General features: G+C 35.5%; 1 protein-coding gene across 8 annotated transcripts in view; it reads left to right on the top strand.

Moving 5' to 3' along the window:
• Positions 1 to 20,767, top strand: part of LOC131670843 (voltage-dependent calcium channel type A subunit alpha-1) — a 64,448-nt gene extending 43,681 nt beyond the window's left edge. Inside the window, exons 22-31 of one of the 8 annotated variants that reach the window (XM_058946820.1) lie at positions 1,942 to 2,033; positions 2,754 to 3,235; positions 3,309 to 3,413; positions 3,498 to 3,601; positions 4,992 to 5,051; positions 10,864 to 10,994; positions 11,174 to 11,319; positions 11,794 to 11,826; positions 13,227 to 13,756; positions 13,835 to 20,767. In XM_058946820.1, the coding sequence (XP_058802803.1) occupies positions 1,942 to 2,033; positions 2,754 to 3,235; positions 3,309 to 3,413; positions 3,498 to 3,601; positions 4,992 to 5,051; positions 10,864 to 10,994; positions 11,174 to 11,319; positions 11,794 to 11,826; positions 13,227 to 13,756; positions 13,835 to 13,894 (1,743 nt within the window). In that variant the 3' untranslated portion in view covers positions 13,895 to 20,767. Of the gene's footprint in view, positions 1 to 1,941; positions 2,034 to 2,753; positions 3,236 to 3,308; positions 3,414 to 3,497; positions 3,602 to 4,991; positions 5,055 to 8,345; positions 8,616 to 10,863; positions 10,995 to 11,161; positions 11,320 to 11,793; positions 11,827 to 13,226; positions 13,757 to 13,834 lie in introns of those variants that run through there. The other 7 variants (XM_058946816.1, XM_058946814.1, XM_058946821.1 and 4 more) reach the window with 7 other exon arrangements.
• The last annotated feature ends 147 nt before the right edge of the window (positions 20,768 to 20,914 follow it).

Raw genomic sequence — 20,914 nt, 5'->3', positions numbered from 1 at the left:
ATACAAAACAAGAATGAAATCGCTTAAAATCATGAATCATACAACACATCGGGCCAATGTTAGGATAGTCAGAAAAGTGGTTGCACAAGCGCGTGCAACGCATAAAGCGGTGATATACTTATCGCAAGACTTTTCAGCGATGAAAAGAAAAAAACAAATCCTATCATACCATATATCACACCATAACAATGTTTAACCATCAGGTCTTTGGAAATCTGGCGAACGATCCAACCACGGCTATCGAATCACACAACAACTTTCAGTCCTTTTTTGGCGGTCTTATGTTGCTCTTTCGGTGAGTCGAGCAGCTGAACATTGAGGAAACTCATATCTTGAGAGAAGTTCTTGTTTTTTTTACTGGCTCCCCGCTATAAACGAAGTACAGAACATAGACGAGCTTACACTCTCTACAATTATACTCATTTCACTGAAGTTATATTGTTTTTTCATTTTCTTCCTTTTGCTTCCTTGAAGAGAAAATTTTGTTTTCATGGAATTTTTTTTCGGAGTTTCTGATGGTGTCATCAGAATTCTTCAGTTATGTTTTATTTATGATTTACTAGCATCTATTTATGCTTGTGAATGTTTTCGCTGCTGATTTTCTATAGGTATCTGGCATTAGGCTTCGCGATCAGTCAAATATGAAATGTTGCTGCGATTTCCGTTGTTTATATGTGTATAGATGTTGTAAAGCACTACGGTGGTTCTATCCGCGTGAATGAATCCAAACTTTTTGCAAGTTCGCATAAATAGAAAGAAAAATACAATTCTTACTGATTGTTTGAGTAGAAAACTTTTTAGAGCTATTTATTAATAATTATTTTTACATTACTATATTTTCTAAGTAAAATGTTTTTCTTTTATTTAAAACTTTCCTAATTTTTGGTCTTGAATATTTTGTGCATATTCGGCATAAATCAAGCATTAAATTGTTAAGTAGATATTTTTTAAGCGAGTATGGTGGATGAAATTTCCAAGCCCTAAGCTCAAGCAACCATAACTTTTTATTGCAAGCATATTATTCCACGTATGAGGACTCATTTGAAAGCTGATTCCATGGGCTCCAAAGTGAAATCTCGTAAAATTGATTTCACGATATTTCGTTGAAATTGGAAATATTTTTTTCGACGTGCGAAAAGAACAAAGCCACATAGTTCTTTTCGCTCTTCAAGGAAGCACTCCGCCAGTACAGTTGGCAGCGTTTTTTTATTTTCTTCATTTTTTTATCTCAAAAGCGTAACTTTTTTGCTTCATTAGTCATACCAAATTTTTTATCTCTTCCTCTTTCTATTTTTACTTTACTCTTTTTGAAATACAAAATAATTTTTAGAGGTTTATGATTGACCATTAGGTTATAATTTTATACATTTACATTTACTTCTACAATTACATAAGCTAGAAGGTTATGAAAAGATCGTTCTCTTGAGAAGCAAGGGCGATTTCGATTGTACACCTTTTTTCAATTGTATTTAGTCATTTTTTGGTAAAATGAAGAACGTCTGATAATAATAGTTATAGCTTGTGAATGTAGTATTAGAAGTAAGCTGCTCGACGAGTCTTAGGTAATATTATTATTAAATTCCATTGATTATTATATACCCCCAAACCATTACAATAAAGTATTTAGCTCATTTTTATGATTCATCATAGTCAGTAGAAAACAGTTTTATTATTGTTTTTTATCAACATTGATACCAAGTAAAGCAATTAGTGCTGATAGTACACACACCGCTAGTTTGGCAGAAAAAGACGTACAGATAGTATATAGTGACTGGCCCAGCAAAAGAGAGAGCACTATCAAGGAAAAAAAAAATAACTCATGAAAAACATTTTAATAAAAGAAATTTAATTAGATAAAACTGCATTATCTGATCATCCACTCATTCTAATGGTGCTTTCGCTCTGTTTTCGCTGCGGCCATCTGCTTACCTTCACTCTCAGGTGTTCGGTAACATCGACCTACAAGAGAAAAACGCGATCAACAAGCACAATAATTTTCAGAGTTTCATTCAAGGTCTGATGTTACTATTTCGGTAAGTGGTGTCTCCTTCAGAAAAATTGATGTGCACGAAAGCTTCGGGAACTTGAAAAACGTAATCATGTATATACCTAAAGATTAATAATGCCGCAAACAATATGTGCCTATATGTGTTGACTAATTTTCTTCCAATCAAAACTACAAATAAAGTAACTTTTTTTAAACACCTTTTGAAACTCTCTGTGGGTTCAATTTCATGAATGAAAACAAAGTCATCTTTGGTTTTCTTGCACATTCTGGACACGTAGAGTATTAGACACTGCAAGCCATGAAAATGTCAATTATTCTTTATTTTCAATTAAAAATGCCAAAAATAAAATCAGCATGAGATCTCCTTTAACAATTTTTTTTTTCAAATCTGTTGCATTTTCTATTTTTCCAAGCAAACCCCCATGCCGACATGGACTTTTCGATGCACGTCAAATCTGCACATTGCTTTGGGAACTGTTCTTTGACCAGTTCATGGCTTGCCTATAGAACCACTGCACGGCTTATTAGATATCTGTACTTTCTTATTTTCCATAAAGAGAATCTTTCTTTATTTCTCGTGTTCTTAGAACATCGATCCACTTGTCGTTTGAAAGCTCAGTAAAAATCTTAGCCTAATGATTCTAGTTTTGATACTTGAATACAAACAGGAGAAAAAGAATAACTTAAATTACAAATAAAAAAAATACCTAAACTGGGAAAGAGTTTAACATGATATTTTCTAAAGATGCGCGACGGGCGAGGCATGGCCGAACATCATGCTGGCGTGTGTGGCAGAATCATCGTGCGATCCTCGTTCGAAGGAGACGGGAAACAAATGCGGCTCGAACCTCGCCTACGCCTACTTTGTCAGTTTCATCTTCTTCTGTTCGTTCCTCATGCTGAATCTCTTCGTCGCTGTCATTATGGACAATTTCGATTACTTGACCCGTGACTCTTCTATTCTTGGTGCTCATCATCTCGACGAGTACGTCAGGATATGGGCCGAATACGATCCAAACGCTACGGGCAAAATAGCAGTGGAAGAAATGTTTGATATGCTGAAAAATATGGATCCGCCGCTGGGTTTTGGTCAAAAATGTCCCTCAAGGCTAGCGTACAAAAAACTTATTAGAATGAACATGCCAATGGACGAGGAAGGAAAAGTCCAATTCACCACAACTCTGTTTGCATTGATCAGGGAAAATCTTAGCATTAAAATGAGAAGTGGTATGTCATAGTCCATAAATTTATTTTGAAAATCATTCCTTTTTCAATGCTACACGATCTTTCTTTTTCACAGCCGACGAAATGGACCAAGCGGACGAGGAACTAAGGGAAACTATTAAAGCTATTTGGCCTATCCAAGCCAAAAAGATGTTAGAACTTCTAGTGCCGAGGGCAGAAGGTAACCATTGCTATTAAATAAGTTATCAGTTTCATTGAAAATATTTAGGAAATTTAATTCTTAACAACAATTCTTACTTTTTAGAAATAAGAAAAAATAACAGACTAACAGTTGGTAAGATTTTCGCCGGCAAGTTGATACAAGAAAGCTGGAAGTCCACAAGGTTTGGCCAGAGAGAATCTACCCAGGTGAGTTTTTAAAAGTGCCTTAAAAGAGTAAATTATAATTTGCTATGTCGATTAGCTTCCGATCAATCGATGTTAATAAAATAAATGATTTGCGATGATGATTCGAAAAAGAGATCTCCAACTTTCAAATCACTCGTTTTTCTTAACTATCTATTTAAATTGTGAGTCGTAGAGTGATTAGGGAGTCACAGAGATAAATACAATGATGAAAGTTAAATGTATGAATGAATGTTCCTCGTTGGTTCCGACGCCGTAGAAGTTGACGGCCAATGTGTGAATATTGTGAGTTTCGTTTAGCGAATTCCGGTGTTAAGCTGCAGCTTATAGATAAATGTTTTTCTGTTTCTTTCAATTTTTATTTCTAAAGGTCTCCATTTCTCATTTTAAGAATCCATCAAAAATTTTTTGACTTATTTCTAATAAAATCACTAGTTTTCCATTCACTCAATTAATAGCAATAGGTCATTGGTCTAATTGATTTTTTTTACAAAATGGAGACCGATTAGTTTTTGTGCTCTGTAGTGCTAATAATTATTGTGAAAGTCTACCCGTTCCCCATTGAATATTTAAAAGAGAAATGTTAGTTTAGTCGACATCGTCATTTCATCAAGCTTTTCAGATTCATTTGTGATTGTCCTTCAAAAATGCTGATTCCTTTGTGTTGACCATGTTGAAGGTGATGAAGTGACGAAAACTCGGCTACCTACCCCAGACATCAATAATGAATATTCAATTGATACTTATGATCATGATGATTTGAACTAGTCAAATCACATAACTATAGTTTTCAAAGTAGCGCAAATTTACTGTTATTGAATCTAAAGTAAGATCCGTTCTTGTCAAATAGCCATAGTTTTGTCGATTATTCAATAGATGTTAGATGATTAAGAAAATATTTAAAAATATAGAATAATATGTCAATTATATACATTTTTAACTGACATGAAGTAATATATTTTTAGAAAAAGTAATTATACATCATTAGTGAAATCTATAGATAAAAATTTATATCAAATACATTCTAATGATCAATAGATAAACTAACCAAATTTCCAGATTTAGCGACACTAGAGAGATATTAAATAATATTAATTAAAAGAATATTAGTAGATACTTATAGAGGATTGAGTGTTGAGTGGTACATTTAATTGACTTTCATCTGTAACAAAATGTTGTTTTATCTGGACAATCAATACAGATCAACTCGGCATCGCTGGGTCTTTAGAAATCTAGAGTAAAACAATAATTAGCTGTTAGATTAATTTATAAAAGCACCATTTTATTTACAATTTTTTTAAAAAGATAAAAAAAGAAAAATATCTTACAACAGCAAGTAATAACCAATAGAGCTCTCAATCATCTATGTTTATGATTTTTCTTTGTTTTGCAGAACGATAAACTCGATCTTATCGATAATGAAAATGCTGGGCAAAGTGCCGAGGCCCAGGCGGTAGTACTTACTATTTTCTCTTATCTTAATTCTCTTCTAATGCATTTTTTTTATTATTTTATTAATGCATACATTTTTTTATTCATCACCATCCACGTTTCATTTAAGCCTGCGAGCAGTCATACCATACATCATTCATCACATCAGTTTTGCTTCAAAGACTTGTTTTTCTCTCTACTCCTACTTTTTACTATATTTTTCTTCAACTTTTATGATTTAAATTATTTTTCTATGATTGTTATAATTCTTATTGATTTCTTTGAATTAATATACGTTTATTGAGAAGAACTCGTCTTTCTACATTATAGTTTTAAAGCTCTGTATTTCATCATCAAAATTGTCTTAATATAATTAATGTTCAATATGATTTAGTTATTATAATTTAATTATTTGTTTCCTGCTAAGTTCCTCGTTTTAGTTTGACGTCTAGTCATAATTTTTTTTTATATACCGAGAGCCACACAGTTTTCGATGAGTCACAGTAAAGAACATCTTATATTGCGGTTCCATTTTCAGCATCGATCACTGTGTTTTCTTACATACAATAGAGCTAATACTGATCTACACCGCATAGTATTTTCTTATTGATTTCTTATATACAAATACACCATAGTGAGAGAAATAGAAAATTTTTCTTAGAACGCCTACTACAAAACTGATTATATATAGAGCATAGTTCTTTAGTACCTAATACAAAAATAAATATAGGCCTAATTTATTTTTATCTACAGAGCACGCACGACTGATAAAATACCAATAAAAACATGTAGTTCTGAGTAGCTCGATTTCTCTGCATTATATAAAAAAATCAGAAGATTATAAAGTAAACTCTAGTGCACAGAGATTGAGATAAAAATAGGCTTGAAAAATGCTTGAGAAACTGACATAAGAATGATTAAATGATACGAAGCATTTTTGCTAAGCACATTCAAAATAGCATATCTCTTATATAGTAGCAAAATTAGAGCCCGTTGAGTAAATGAAGTGCAAATATTGTGGGCCGAGCGATTTACATTAGGCAAATTGCCGAACGAGTATTTGCACATCGGCTCGTCTATCAGCGTTTTTTTTTTATTTTTTTTTTTTTTCAATTTATTTTCTATAGTAATTCTGAATTCTGTATAAATAAAAAAATGTGCGCTTTTTTCAGAGTAAAAACGAGCCCTCCTAGAGGTGCTGTTTTGACGAGTCTAGATTTCTTACTTTTTGGATAATACATAGTTCTCGCCTTTTGCCTCGTGACATAAAATCAATTAACTCAAAGTATTTTATTTCGCTTCCTCTTTACATCATTTTTTTCAAGACACGGCAGCTACATACGTGTTTCTTCAATTACAAGTCGCTTAGTTTATAGTCACAGATTTTAGTCGGTCTTAGATCGAATACATAGATAATAGACGTGTGATTTTCAATCTTTTCCTTCTTGTCTGACACATATCTTATACGCTCCACGGTAGAATTAAGTCAAATTTTATATACATTGTATAATCATAATCGAGTTTTTTTGGCAATTAGATACTGTTAGAAAGTGCAATCACGGTAATAAAATTGAATACAAGCAATTAAAAAAAAGTTCTAACAGAAATTCAACTAATTGTCATGTAAGACTCGTACACAAGTATTATTTTAGAAGAATACGTATATATACTACCAATTATTACTTTCAAGCATCTTGTAGAATAGACTTAAAATTATAAATTTAGAATAGTATGAATGCAGAACCTTTTTTAACTCTTGCTTATCATTGTCTTGAAGCGTGTTTAGATCGTGTATTCATTTCTAAACAACCCTCCTCTCTTATTTTTCAAAATAAATCATCGGATTCATCCATTTCTCGAGACAACGATGAAATAAATTTTTTTCGTGGTTAATTAGGAAATTGATGAATCCAGGCATGTTGGTAACGACAAAAACATAATCCTGTTATAAAGGTCGTCAAGGTAATGAAAGTATCGATGTGGCTAACAATATCCCTTGTATATTCCTGAATAATTAGTTTGTGAAATTCTCGTCTGTTCAAATTCGCATAATAACGTATAGTCACAAATTCGATTGGCAATTGATTTTTTTACACTTAATCAAAATATTTTTATGGAGATAAAAAAATCGAGTACCAATTATTTCGTATTGCATGCTTCGCCATACATAATAATCAACGAATAGTATGCTGTAGAACAAGATTTGGTACTACAACATGCTAAAGCCATACCTAACCTAAATCAATCTCGTAACACCATTTCACGTGTGCCATTCAAAGCAGCATTCAATTTCCAAAATATATGCTATTCAACAAACATATACAGGCTTGAAATAAAGAAGTGCATTGATATGCATTTTCAGTATATAATTTGCATATAAAAAGCTTAAAAATCAATGTATAAAGTTAAATTAACTTATAATAAAAACGAAAGAAAATAAAGACTTTTACTTGATTACAAAATAAGAGATCGTTGCTGCCTTATACATACATATATGTATATATGTAACCACTGATTGTCAAGTCATTAGATCGCATTTTATTGCTTTACTCTCTTTCTATCTCTATTTCTCTTTCTATCTCTATCTATCTCTCAATATCTTCCTCTATATCCCTCTATCTATCTATCTCTCTTTCTCTATCTCACTCCCTCTCTCTCTCTCTCTCTCTATCTCTTTCTATCTATCTCTGTATCTCCCTCTACCTATTTATCTATCTGTCTCTCTCGCTCTCTCTTTCTCTATACATAGCAGCACAGATCTCAAGACACTGTAAAAATAAAATTGTTAAATCACAAATTCTAAATGATAACTATAAAAACGTGCATGTAAATTTTCAATTTTCTCGTGATATATATTAAAAAACGACACTATCGCACTTAAATTCACCTCGACACTTTTTTTCTGGCATGGTTTATAAGCATTTTTTTCTATAATTAACAATCAAGAATATTTTATATAGTTGAAATGTTTCTGCTCTCGTGTTACTCTCTTTTATCTCTCGGTGTGTGTTTATCTTTTTTTTATCAATCTATATTTTGAGAACAAAAAAAGAAAAATTCATCGGAGTTATGCAACACAATCGAAGAATACAGAGAGTAGAAAAAAGTGCAAAGCTGGGAAAACAATGCAAGAGAAGGTTCGTGTCAGAGGAAAAGCCTGTATGTGCCTGTAATATAGTGAATTCTGCCGGCGCGTTATTTTAAAACAAAAAAAAAATAAAGAAACGAAAAAATAATCTGAGAAAGAAAAGAGACAGCGGTGAGTTCTGACGAACGACGTGTGTTGTGTGTTCGCTTGCAAAATCAACGTGCACAGCGACCAACCTTCCTGGACGCGATACTGGACGCGGCCGGAGTGGCCAACCACAATGGCCATCATGTTCAACATCCGGCAGGTAGCCGTACCAATAGTCTCGAACCACCTGGTCACGACAAGGACCACCGACACCGTGGTTCCCACGAGGAAGAGGGTATCCTCAGCATGTTTGCCGCCGCCGAGCACAGACGTCAACGTAGCTTCCGGTTAGCCCCAATTTCCGTCCATTTCTAAATTACAGTTTCCAATGTCATTTACAAATAACACGTGATTTGCTTTGGATTTTAGGAACAAAAAGGTGAACTGGAAGGAGTCACAGCAGTACGATAAGCTAGCAAGCAGCGGAGAGAGTAGCCAGGGAGGGGTCGGGCATGGGTTGGTTCACGGGGTTATAAATCGGGTTGAGACGGAAGACGAAGACGACGAAGACGAAGACTATCACGTTGATCATGCTGAGGAGCGAGCGATGGCGCCGCCGCGGCGGTCGGGGTCTCGGGCAAGATCTGTGGATCTCGAGCCATTGATCACCGAGAGTCCACCATCGCCACCTGCACCTCTGCCATCGCCACTTCGCCATCCACGTCATCACGACTATCATCTGCTTTGCCATCATCATCGTATTCGTAAACAACAGCAACAACAGCAATACTACGACAGTCAATTCGATCTCTACAGCCCATACTACGATCAATACTGCTATCCACCACCACACCATCGCCACCGCCACCACCGCCACCGCCATCATCACCATAATTCTTTTCATCATCACCACTATCGTCCATCCTCGTCTTCTCATCATCATCGACACCAATTGAACACCTACGCACCTCGATCCTCGATTCGTTACCGCAAGGTGTCAATGCCTTGGCTATATCGCCCTTACTCTTCAATCAAATGTATTTTTTTCTCTATTTCTTTCTTTTTTCAGACTTTATTACACTCGGACCTCGAGCTTTTTGTCTTTCGTCGAATTTGGCCTACTTTTGTTTTTTCTTCTCTCTCTCTTTCTTTTTGTTTATTTTTCTTGACTCGCGAATTCCAATTTCAAATATAAGCCCTGTCGACATTGGATCGATCGCCGTGACGCAGCTCCAAGATGTGGAGACATGAAGCGTGTTTTTGGTAGTTTACGATTTATTCATAGATGATTCCCTCTAGAGGTATCATTTTTACTATATCATTATCATAAATAATGTTTAGATTTCTGCTAGAGAAATCGTAACTACATAGATTATCATTTCAATATTTTGATAGTGACGTTATACCCGAACCTCATTAGAATAACTTATATAGTTTGCAGAAAAACATGGTTCATCAATTATTCAAAGAGGCCTTAGTATCCTAGTAAACTCCCTATTACCTAAATCCATCCACTGGCCATTCATTAACAAATTACGACCCATTCTAGATGACGTTACGATAGAACATACCGTAGATTATAGATGATCTCGTTACCATGAATTCATACATACGATGACTGATAGAGTCCACCCTCCCTAGCTGCTTTCGACCAACCAGGAGAAAAAAACAACTATAGATTTTCGTGTCATATATCTATATATAGTTGCATATACAACCATGTATGTTCGTAAACGTGTGTATTGTGTGGTTAATTATATCCATTTGTGTCGATCCGCGTGGGAAAAAAGCACGTATATTATGTGTTGATTAACAGACTGTAAAAATTGGCGTTGGTGTCGGTAACTACGTTGACATAGGTCAGCATATGATTCCACGCTAGAATCAATTACAGAAGAACTTGTGGAGAAGCCGAAAGAAAAAAACTCAACTCTTTTATTCTTTCGCAAACTAATCGCATGAGCATGAGAAAAACTACTAAACAAAACTAAGCATGCCTTCTCTCAACGTCTCGATGTCTTTTACACTTAATCTATGACGCACTCGAAGCAGCCTCGCTTAGCCAATTTACAACGTTTCACTCTTTATACTTTAGAACCACTATTGTTTCACATGATTTTGTAAAATTTCCTATTTTTATTTCAACAAAGACCTTTTGCAGATTAATAGAGCAGAGGGTTTACGTGTAGATTTCGATAGTAGATGGCAACTTAGTAGTTGGCAAACACGCTGAGTGGAGCTTGCACACGATAAACGACAGTGAAGCGGCGCTCAGTCAAGCGGTAATAAATCCGTCCTGGGCGCTACTGATCCATTGACAGAGGCAAAAGGCGTCTTTTATCTGTGTATATATTGCGAGGGCGCGATGCATTTACCAAAATAACGAAGAAAGTAACGAACAAATTTGAATATCGGCGCCGCTTACGTCCCCGGGCGATAATTATTTTGCGAAGATATATATATATATATATATATATCATTAGCCTAATGTACATTGTTCCTGAAGCACGATATATATATATATATATCGGTATTTATTTACTTTGTATATTTCTCTGAGACTATAATAAGTATAAGCTGATCTTTATCCCACACGTTTTTCCCACGGGTAGATAGTGAAACTTACGTTTGCTCTTTTTCCCCCATCTTCCCCAACTAGATGGATCTACAAGACGTGGTGATAAGCGATTCACGAGCTGGTAGCCTAGAGAGCCTCACGCATCCCGGAGACAGGCTTCATCCACATCATCCCGCGCATGCTGGCAGGCATTCAAGGTCGCCAAGTTTGAGGTACCAATCATCGATGTGAACATTGTTATGTTGACCTGTGGAAATAGCAAATTTTGAAGACAGCTATGATGCATAGCAACATTTAAAGATTGTTATGACCCTGGTTCACACCTATTTGCCCTATTGTGTGGTTGTTGATTAAAACAAAAACATTTTATAATAAAAAGATCAATGCTCAGATCACCATCGCCAAGGCAACGAGGTTACGATCATCGAGGTCAATACCACGACGGTCTGGGTTTTAGCGACACGGTCAACAACGTGGTCGAGATTCAGAGGCACGTGCACCCCGGAGCTCAGTATCCTTATAAACGAAAAACTCGAGGTGCGTATCACTGTTCTCAAAATAGTCTTGAAATTTTTTTCCATTATTTTCCTTAAGAAGTGCGCGCGAGATATATTAAATTTATACATTTTCAGACGATCTCGCGCTGCAAGTCTTAAATTACATATCCCTTTTTTATCTTATATATACATTTACTCTTGTCTTATATACCTATATTATCATTCTATTTTTTCAATTTTTCATATCGGTGTACATCATTTAGCAATAGGCGGCTCGCTTTTCGGTTACGGAAAAGCGAGCGATTTTGTGATGTTGTTGACTGCCGAAGAGATTCTATCAAAACTTGCAGCAAGAGTTTTTGTTAAGTGTCAATTATGAATGTTGCTGTTGAATAGATTTTTTCTCAAAAAATGAAAAATATATATATAATACAAGCCACCAAAGAATACAAGCTCGATGTGTCAAGTCGATCTAATAAGTTTTCTTCATTCTGTTCTGTTATGCGCTACACAGATTATTACGACCACTACGACTATTACGACGATGGTAATTCTTTTCACCAAAGCATTTTCATAACTCTATTCTCTCTCTCTCTCTCTCTCTCTATCTTCTATTCTGTCTTCTTCCTATCCTGCAAGAGCAGCTTTTTGCGATATTTTTCTCTTTTTGTTTTGTGTTTTACAGATCTATAGTTTGACACCATTTACACTTAGACACCCTGGTTTTTTGACATTGATATCTATACATACACTGAGTGAATAAACACACATATACACATACTCACATCAAGCACTTGATCTCTTGAATTTCGATTGATTTTACATATTAACTGCTCGAAAGCTGGCTATATTGATAAATGCACCCTCGTACAAGAGATGAAGTGTCAAATCAACTCATTCACCCGGTAACATAGCAATATATAGATATATCTATATTAGGATTACTTGCACGTCAATACATCAGATTTAGCATCAATCAGATCTAGATAGTGTATGATTTCGATATAATGATATAGTGCTTGGGTGTAGTTTGAGAGATATATATATTTTTTAATATAAAATACGATCTATCTTACCCACTTTCCTGGTACTCGTACATATAATATAGATCCAAGTATAATTATCTCAAATAAATAATACTACTGGAATAAGTGAAAAAATGTTACTAAAGTATTTATTCTACATGCCCTCTTGTACATCATGGTTGGCATTCTTTCGCTTACTCTTCCTGGATAGTTTGTAATAAAAAAAAAGTGCACGTTATATTCGTCGGACAAATGATGAAGGAGTATCTCGCGAGACTCAGAACACTTGTAGTCCATTTTTTCTATTTCACTTGAAGTATTAAAATAAACATAAAAACAATTTCAATATAATTAAAATTTTCGAGCTTTTTACAAGCAGACGATTACTGTATTGATCCTCTTGTTATTTTTATTTTCGTTTATTTATTTTTAAATGAATTTTCTTTTTTAGGAATGTCATAAAGTTTTCTTTTCTTTCTTATAATAAATACAAGCATTCGCAATTTTGGAGTCACTTTTCGAAAGTAAAAATCGTAAAAATCGTAAGTTTCATGGAAAAACGATTCTGACGATTTAATAATTTTAAAAAGTCCGTTTTTCCATGAGGCAATATTGTAAATGAAAATTGCTAGATACCAATCAATAGAGCGTATACTACAACTGCTAAACTGCTAAACTTTCATTTTCCAACGCTATACCTATATATAAAAGTATAAACTAACTACACTTAGCTCTGACTCCTTGTGATATACTCATAATCTATCCATGGATATTAAGTGAATAAAACAAATTTGCCTATACAGTGGGTGTGTTGGACGTCTACACATCCACTGTCGTCGAGATTTATATAGGAAAACCGCAAGTAAAGAGAAAGAGCGGAAAATAGGTTGGCTAACGATTTTCTTGTACGTGAAACTCATAGGTCCATGGAGCGCCTCGACGTCACCAGCGCGGTCGCCTTCACCGGTGCATCGTATAGACCACGCGGATTATCGAGGTCACCGTTACGGTACCACCTCGCTGGACCAGCGCTCGCGGTCGCCCTCGCCGATGACCGGCAGACGCAGCGGCGTCGGACCCCACCACCACCACTACCACCACCAACCGCACCAGCACAGCTACCCGGTGTTGGTCACCCGGCGGCAGGGCTACGGCAGGCGGCTGCCGCCCACGCCGAACAAGCCGTCGACGCTGCAGCTGAAGGCGCCGGCGAACATCAACTTTCCGAAGCTAAACGCTTCGCCGACCCACGGGCCCGGCGCCGCGGCGGCGGCGGCGGCGGCGGCCGGCCAGCTGCCACCGTCGAGCAACGGACTCGGCGGCGCCCCGGGCAGCCAGGCGCTCGTCGGCGCGCCCGGCAGCGTGCTCCCGCTCAGCTTCGAGCAGGCCGTCGCCATGGGACGGGGAGGCAGGCTGCTGCCAAGCCCCGTGCCGAACGGCTACAAGCCCCAGGTGGGCAGCCTCGCCGTCGCCGCCGCGCGCGCGCGCGCGCTCCCCGGCCGATCTCACAGTCGGATTTGTGACTTGCAGGCGAAACAGCGAGCGCCGCGCTCCAGGCACTCGGACAGCGACGACGACGACTGGTGCTAGCCCCGGTGGCGGCCGGCACCTCACTGCCATCGGCGAGAGGCGGCAACCGACGACCGCACCACGGAGTCATCCTCCACCTCGTCATCGTCTCTTTCGCTCTGAGCGGTCCTCGTTGGCGCCCTGCCTCGCTGCTGCGCCAGCGAGCCTCGTCCCCAACGCCCGCACGAACACCCTCTCATCTCTTTCGCCGCGCTCCGCGGCAAGCGCGTCGACGAACTATAGCTGTGACCAGCTACGAGTACGAATGTGTTACGAGTGCGAGAGAGCGACAGAGTAAGCGTTGTATAATCGACGAAACAAACAATGATAATATATCTTCGACGAGTTCTTTTTTCTATTAAACGGAGCGGGACTATTTGAACTAATCCTCATAGAGATTTTATCACTTGCACGACCGATTGTACATACACCCAAGCCAAAGATTAAGCCACAAGTAACAAACCAAAATCGAGGTAGTTCTTTTTTTTTATTGAATAAGGTGTAAACGAACAAACGGGAACGTTATTATACCGATATCGACGTCGTATATATGTGGATTACATATACATATTTAGCGAGGCTCCTCGGCCTCTTCTTATTGTAAAACATGGACGCATCGTCGAAGATTTTTCATATTTTTTCCAGTTTTCGCTGAATGATTTATCGAGAAAACAGCAACAAACATACACGATTACACGTGGGCCACATCTTTCAAACACACACACGTACTCGGACACACTCAACCTTTTTATACCGATTATAAAAATTATATAATGATATAATGAAAGAACAGAAAAAAAACAAGAATTAAAATAATACCGCAAAAAAACTTATTTACTGAAAGAAAGTAAACACGAGTCGGGGATGCGTCTCTGGTTAGCTTTTTAGGAGCCTAGTACGACTGCAAATGTTAGAATTGCATTTTTCTCGCGTTCCTTCCGAACTGCCAAAATTATCAAACGTATATAAATAGAAGATGCGAGAGTTATTATCTGTGAGAAAGCGCGAGTATACGAGAATAAGTCCACTACAAGTATAAATGACTCAAAAAAGTATACATTACTTCAATAGTACGAACGAGAGGAAAAAAATAAAAATGAAAAAAAATAAATAAATAAAAGAATCGAGCCTTTGAACGGACATTAATCGGACTGATACATTAAGGCAGCGCCGTGAAAGTCTGAGAAACACATATACACTCCTCATCAGCACGTGACTATGAAATCACGTTTAATAGAGTGTAGAGTCATTTAATAGGAGGTCGATTTCGCGATTTTCTTGCAGAACAAAAAAATGGAAGAAAGAGAGAAGTGTTGAAGAAATGGAAATCGGCGCGACTGTTATTTGAGCGGCCAGAATCGTGGTGAATGGTTTAGCCTGATTGCGTACGAAATTTGTATAAATAATGCCACCACGTGTGAATAGTCACGATTCCTTTACTACGGTTCTCGGCTCGCTGAAAATTCAGATAAATTACTCTGTACGTGGACAGTGGTAAGGGATACCAATTTTATTGTTATGCTTATTAAATATTATCGAGAAAACAAATTCAATATTACAAATGAGAAAGAGAAGAGCATTGTAATTATTGCGAAAAAAGATTGCAAAACGAAAATGTTATCCCAAGTAATTGTGAGGATTTTAGAAATTTAACGATGTTTATTTTATCTGTCGATCAGTATATTTTTTTCTGGAAATGTTCGTTTTTGTTTAAATGTGATCAAGTAAAAAAATTATATTACGTCAAGTTTTTAATGTTATATTTAATTGCGTGCAGTGCATCGCCAAGACATATAGTATATAACAATCATAATGAGTCTGTTTTGTTTTACCTTTGTGCATCTATAGATATTTTATAAATTGTTTGTTCATTAATACCATTGATAGGGCATATTATTATTTTAGAATAGAGAGCATTATTCTGAAAAGTATTAAAACGAATATGTTTATTTTATAGCACTGTTTTGTGCAAAAAGCGAAATAGAAAGTGTAGCGCCAAAATAAAAAATACATAAAATAAGTTATTAAAAATATGAATTCAAATACATTACATAACTGCCAATGTGTATTAAGTGTTTGAATAATAAAAAAAGAAAACAAGTAAATAATGAAGGACAAAGCGACAAGAGGTACGATTACAAAAAAATATAAGTAACTACATAGAATCGTGGTATATGAAACTTGTATTAATAAAGTATAATATAACTTGCTGGCAAAAAAAGTGAATTATATGTTATTCGTGAATAATAACAAAGCAAATATTATTAATATTATTCGTGGGTAGTGTTTCTCAAGATATCGTAGAAGATCGAAATATTAGAGCTTAAATATTCGCTTCCTTCTCCAACTTTTTATCGTATATTACCTTTGATGATATCGTTCTTTTTCTTTTTTTTTTGTATTTACTTGTCTTGCATATCTTGAAGTAATTCTATAATTGTTTTTTAGGTAACAATCTATTTAACGTAGAATATTTATTATTCGCGCGTTGACTCACACAAAAACGATGGTTGTGCAAATTCGTAAAATTACAAATGCGTTCGAAAAGATGAAAGAAAAAAGAAATATCAAAACAAAAACGAATATAAGTCGTTGCAAAAAAGAAAAAAAAAACGAAGTGAATTCGCATGACAATGAGAATCAGACGCAACCAAACAAAGCCTCGATAGAATTTTTGCGTCTTTATTGATCAGGATCGCGTGGTTTCTTCCCTTAAGTGCTTTATAAAACAAAAAAAAAGAACTCATTCGTATGTATCTCGTACATCGTTTGCGTTATAATAGATACTCTATCCGCGACGAAGCGCGCGCTCGCACTTGACAACTGGCGAGCACATTCCGTAAATTGACACGTGATCGTAAGAGTTTAAGAAAATATAAAAGTATATATAAAAAAAGTTATAAGACAGTAGTAGGCTTAATCGTATTATCATATAATATTTTTCTGTGATAAATCCGATTGATTATAATAAATAAACGAGAAAAAAAGAAGAGATATGGAAACGAGAGCTATGAAGAAGCTTAGTGGTCTGCGTTTATAAATATTGCAACCCTGATATGCGTTTATCATATATAATATATATGATTAACATGTACGCGTCACACAAAAACCTACGTTACATCACATACAAGTGCGGGAGTATGTGTGCAAGACGACCGAACGTTGCTACAAGATTCATTCGTTACACGTAATTAAAATATACATAAATATATATTTATCGATGCCGCGTATGTCGAGCTACGAATTAAACAGACTCGAGTATACATATATGCGTTAATTGTAGTCTTAGTGATGACTTCGCGTAGCCAATCTTTCATTTTTAAATTTCTAGGCTTATAATCTTTTGAAATTTTAAAATCATGTGTGACCAACATTTCCAACGGCGCTGTTAACGGAGAAAGCATTGATGTCCTTCATTCGTCTGTTAATTAAATGATAGACTACAGATACAACAGAAAAATATAAAGACTCTCGTAAGTAATTTTAATAATTAACAATGTCATGCTAAGAAAACAACTTAACGAGAAAGAGTGTGTGATTTTAATATTTCAGTAGTTTTTTTTTGCGCGAATGAAAAGATTTATGAAAAAATCTGACAAATAATTTGAACTACCGGAAAAATGTCTTGTTATGAAATCGAAATATAATTATTGGTTATTATTAAAGTATAAAAACTAAGTTGAAAATTCAAAAGTTTATGAAATAAGTATAATCTATAGTTAAATTTAGATGTACAACTGAATATTTAAGAGTCATTCGAAACAAGAAAATACTTGAAATGGAAATGTAAATACAGTGATTAGTTATAAATCTCATGGATACTCAAACTCGCCAATTTCAGAAATAAATTACCTGGTAGATTTTCGGGGTTTTAGTTTAGATCTTCATTGCCCGTATAAATAAATAAACGAAAGATAAAGCATACGAAGATAAATATAATTATATGTTGTACCGAAATTTAAATGTATAAAAAGTATGTCATAAACAAAGTTTCCACGTAAAATGCAGAGTGTATGAATATTGCGATTACAAGATTTTTCTACTTATCTATACATACATATTTCTCATTCATTATAAACAATTACACGGATTACATGATTTATGCCTAATTTTTCTCAATTCACTTGCGTTGGGATTTTCTTCAAAATTTCATGAAAATTTATACGATTGCTTTACGAATTGTCCAATCGAATCGAGAAAAACTACGGCAATGATACGATTATTTAGCTTGCATTGAACTATAAATGATTACACAACGTCCACGAATGAGTGTGATATTTATCGCATGTGACTCTAGCGAAGTGATTCAGAACGAAATTCCCATTATTACACGACAAAATTCAAGTGAAATCTATTTATTAACGACTAATTACAAACATAAAAATACTTCAACAGGATGAGATTAAATAACCCCATCGATGATAAAAGAATTTAAGAAAAAAATAAATATAAATAATAAATACGAATGACAAAAAATATATATATATATATTCCCTAAGACATTAGACCTCCGGAGCTGGCGACACAGCTCTACTAGAGTTTCATACTTTTGCAAATAATAATCGAACTCGTAGACACTTTGATATAATCTCTAAACTTAATTACAAAATAATCCGAATGATGGAAATTAATGTTTTTTATTAAGATGCAAAAAAACCAAGTTTTATCGGTGTTCTTTTTGGATGAATCGAATGGGACTGGCATAAATGTGTCTGAATAAATCTTAATTCTAGCATTTAAGAAATAAGAGTGCGAGAGATGAATAATAAAAGAATCCAGTTTTAAGTAGCTTGTGTGCAATGTTTGAAAAAACAGCGAGGATTGGATATGTATCTAGATAGATAGTCTTGTTAAACCTTTTTCGCTTATATTGTTTAAATACATACAATAAAACAAAAACCTTGCTTTATTTCATTCATTTCAAAGAAATTAATTTTCTTTGTGACTTTCCTTACACGTTGATTTCTTTCCTTACCTAAGTATTATTTTCATTTCAAATCTTCCTTAATCAAGCGAAAAGGTTCTTTCAGCATGATAATGTACTTGCAACACAACGAAAACGCTGGTTATGCTCGCAATATTTTTGGCCGAACACGAACGTCTACTTTGTTTATTTTTTTTATTGTCTGCTGCGAGAGTCTGACATATTACGTTGTAGTAGGCGCGCACACACACATACGCGCGCGCACACGCACACACACGCACACATAAAACTGACTGTCGGACGGGATTACATCGGAGACTCTCGAATTGCATAAATATTTAACATAGAAAAACCGTGTTTGTGCGAAAAATGAAATAAAATAACGATTAGAGTTTAATAAAAAAAAAAATAAAACCAAAAATGTGTATCAAAATTGAAAAGTGTGCGAGTGAGAAGCTAAGAGGCAAGCTGCTCGGGAAGTTTCGAGCTGTCATAAATCATCGATCACGTAAAATAGGGATGTAATACTTGTAAGAATAAGAAAAAAAAATGGATCTGTCTTTCATCTCTCTTCGTAGAGAGTGTCATAGTAAACGTAAATTTTATTAATCTTCTTACCTTTTAAAATAAAACAAATATAATAAACGGAACGAAATGATTAATAACATCAGTTTCCGGGCAGTCTACCGTCTAGCCTCTCGTCACTGTGTAAACTTACTGTATATTACCTAAGCTCTATGTACATACTTATTCACGAAATTCGTCCTTTTCTTTGTCCACACACACACACACACACACACACACACACACACACACACACACACACACACACACACACACACACACACACACACACACACACACACACACACACACACACACACACACACACACAACCAACCAACCACAGGAAACTTACACGTGTATGTGTGTGTGTGTGTGTGTCTTTTATTTATATATATATAAGATGAAAAAACCAATGAAAAAGAGTCTACCTTTATATATACTATACGTATACGTACATTATAACGAGAGTAATTTGTGAATTATACTTGAGAGGCGAATCGGATTAAATGTGTATGTGCGCGAAATCGAGAGAAAAAAATACTATCGACGATATCGAAAAAAAATTTCGCATACTATGTAACGTCAAACGAATAAAAACAAAACGAAGCGCGACGTCATTGACGCTCCGTTACGCGAGCGAACACAAGAGAACAAAAACAACGTATTCATTGTTTATCAGATCTTTTTTCACAGATAACGTTCAATATTCAAATCAAGGATTACTTACATATTGAGACTGGAGCGCATTGACGTCGCGCCGTCGGTTCTCGAGCTTCTCCCCCGCCCCCCCGCTCGTCAAATCGGTTACGTTCGTCTTATATATACATGTGCGACTGCGAATCTATAGGGAGAAATTATTACTCTGAACATATGATGAATTAAGACACACTTGCGCACGTAATGCATGCAATGTGTGCAAATTTTTAGTTCGAGTAATAGTCCTTTTTTCATTTTTGAAGTGGACGAGACGACAAGATACAAAGCCAAGCTACGATACGAGTAACAACGTAATTTTTCATATTGTGTTATATTGTCCTTGGATTGCGAGAGCGTCACGATTTTCTGGAGAGGAATTCGATCGCCGATTCTTGTTTGCAAAATTCGACTGCAGATATATACGTTCTGATACGTGTGTGTGGTGACCGAGATGCATTATCAATAAATAATCATTTATTACGCTATAAGCGATACACAATACCTATGCTATACATACATACATACATATACATATATATGTGCGTGTGTGTGTATATATATATACATATATATAAAAGAATGTTATAAATACAAACCTAGTTAATTGCAAACCTAGTATGTATTGCCGCTTCAACAATGCCCAAACATTACTCGCATAATTCAAAACAAACAAACAATTTCAAGTTAATTCTTTTTTAAGAAGACAAATAAACAATGTATTAAAAAACTAATATATGTTTGGTTTTATTTCTCAGTTTGTTTTATTCTGTCCTTTCTAGAAAGCTTTAAAATTAAAAACTCAATGGATAAATTAAACGAGGAGAAAGTGAGGTAGTGATTGAAATAAATCATGA

This window comes from Phymastichus coffea, unplaced genomic scaffold (genome assembly GCF_024137745.1).
Source record: "Phymastichus coffea isolate CEN01 unplaced genomic scaffold, Cenicafe_Pcof_1.1 PCOF00116, whole genome shotgun sequence".
Taxonomy (NCBI): domain Eukaryota; kingdom Metazoa; phylum Arthropoda; class Insecta; order Hymenoptera; family Eulophidae; genus Phymastichus; species Phymastichus coffea.
The sequence above is the reverse complement of the archived record's forward strand: the minus strand, read 5'-3'. Positions and strand labels throughout refer to the sequence as shown.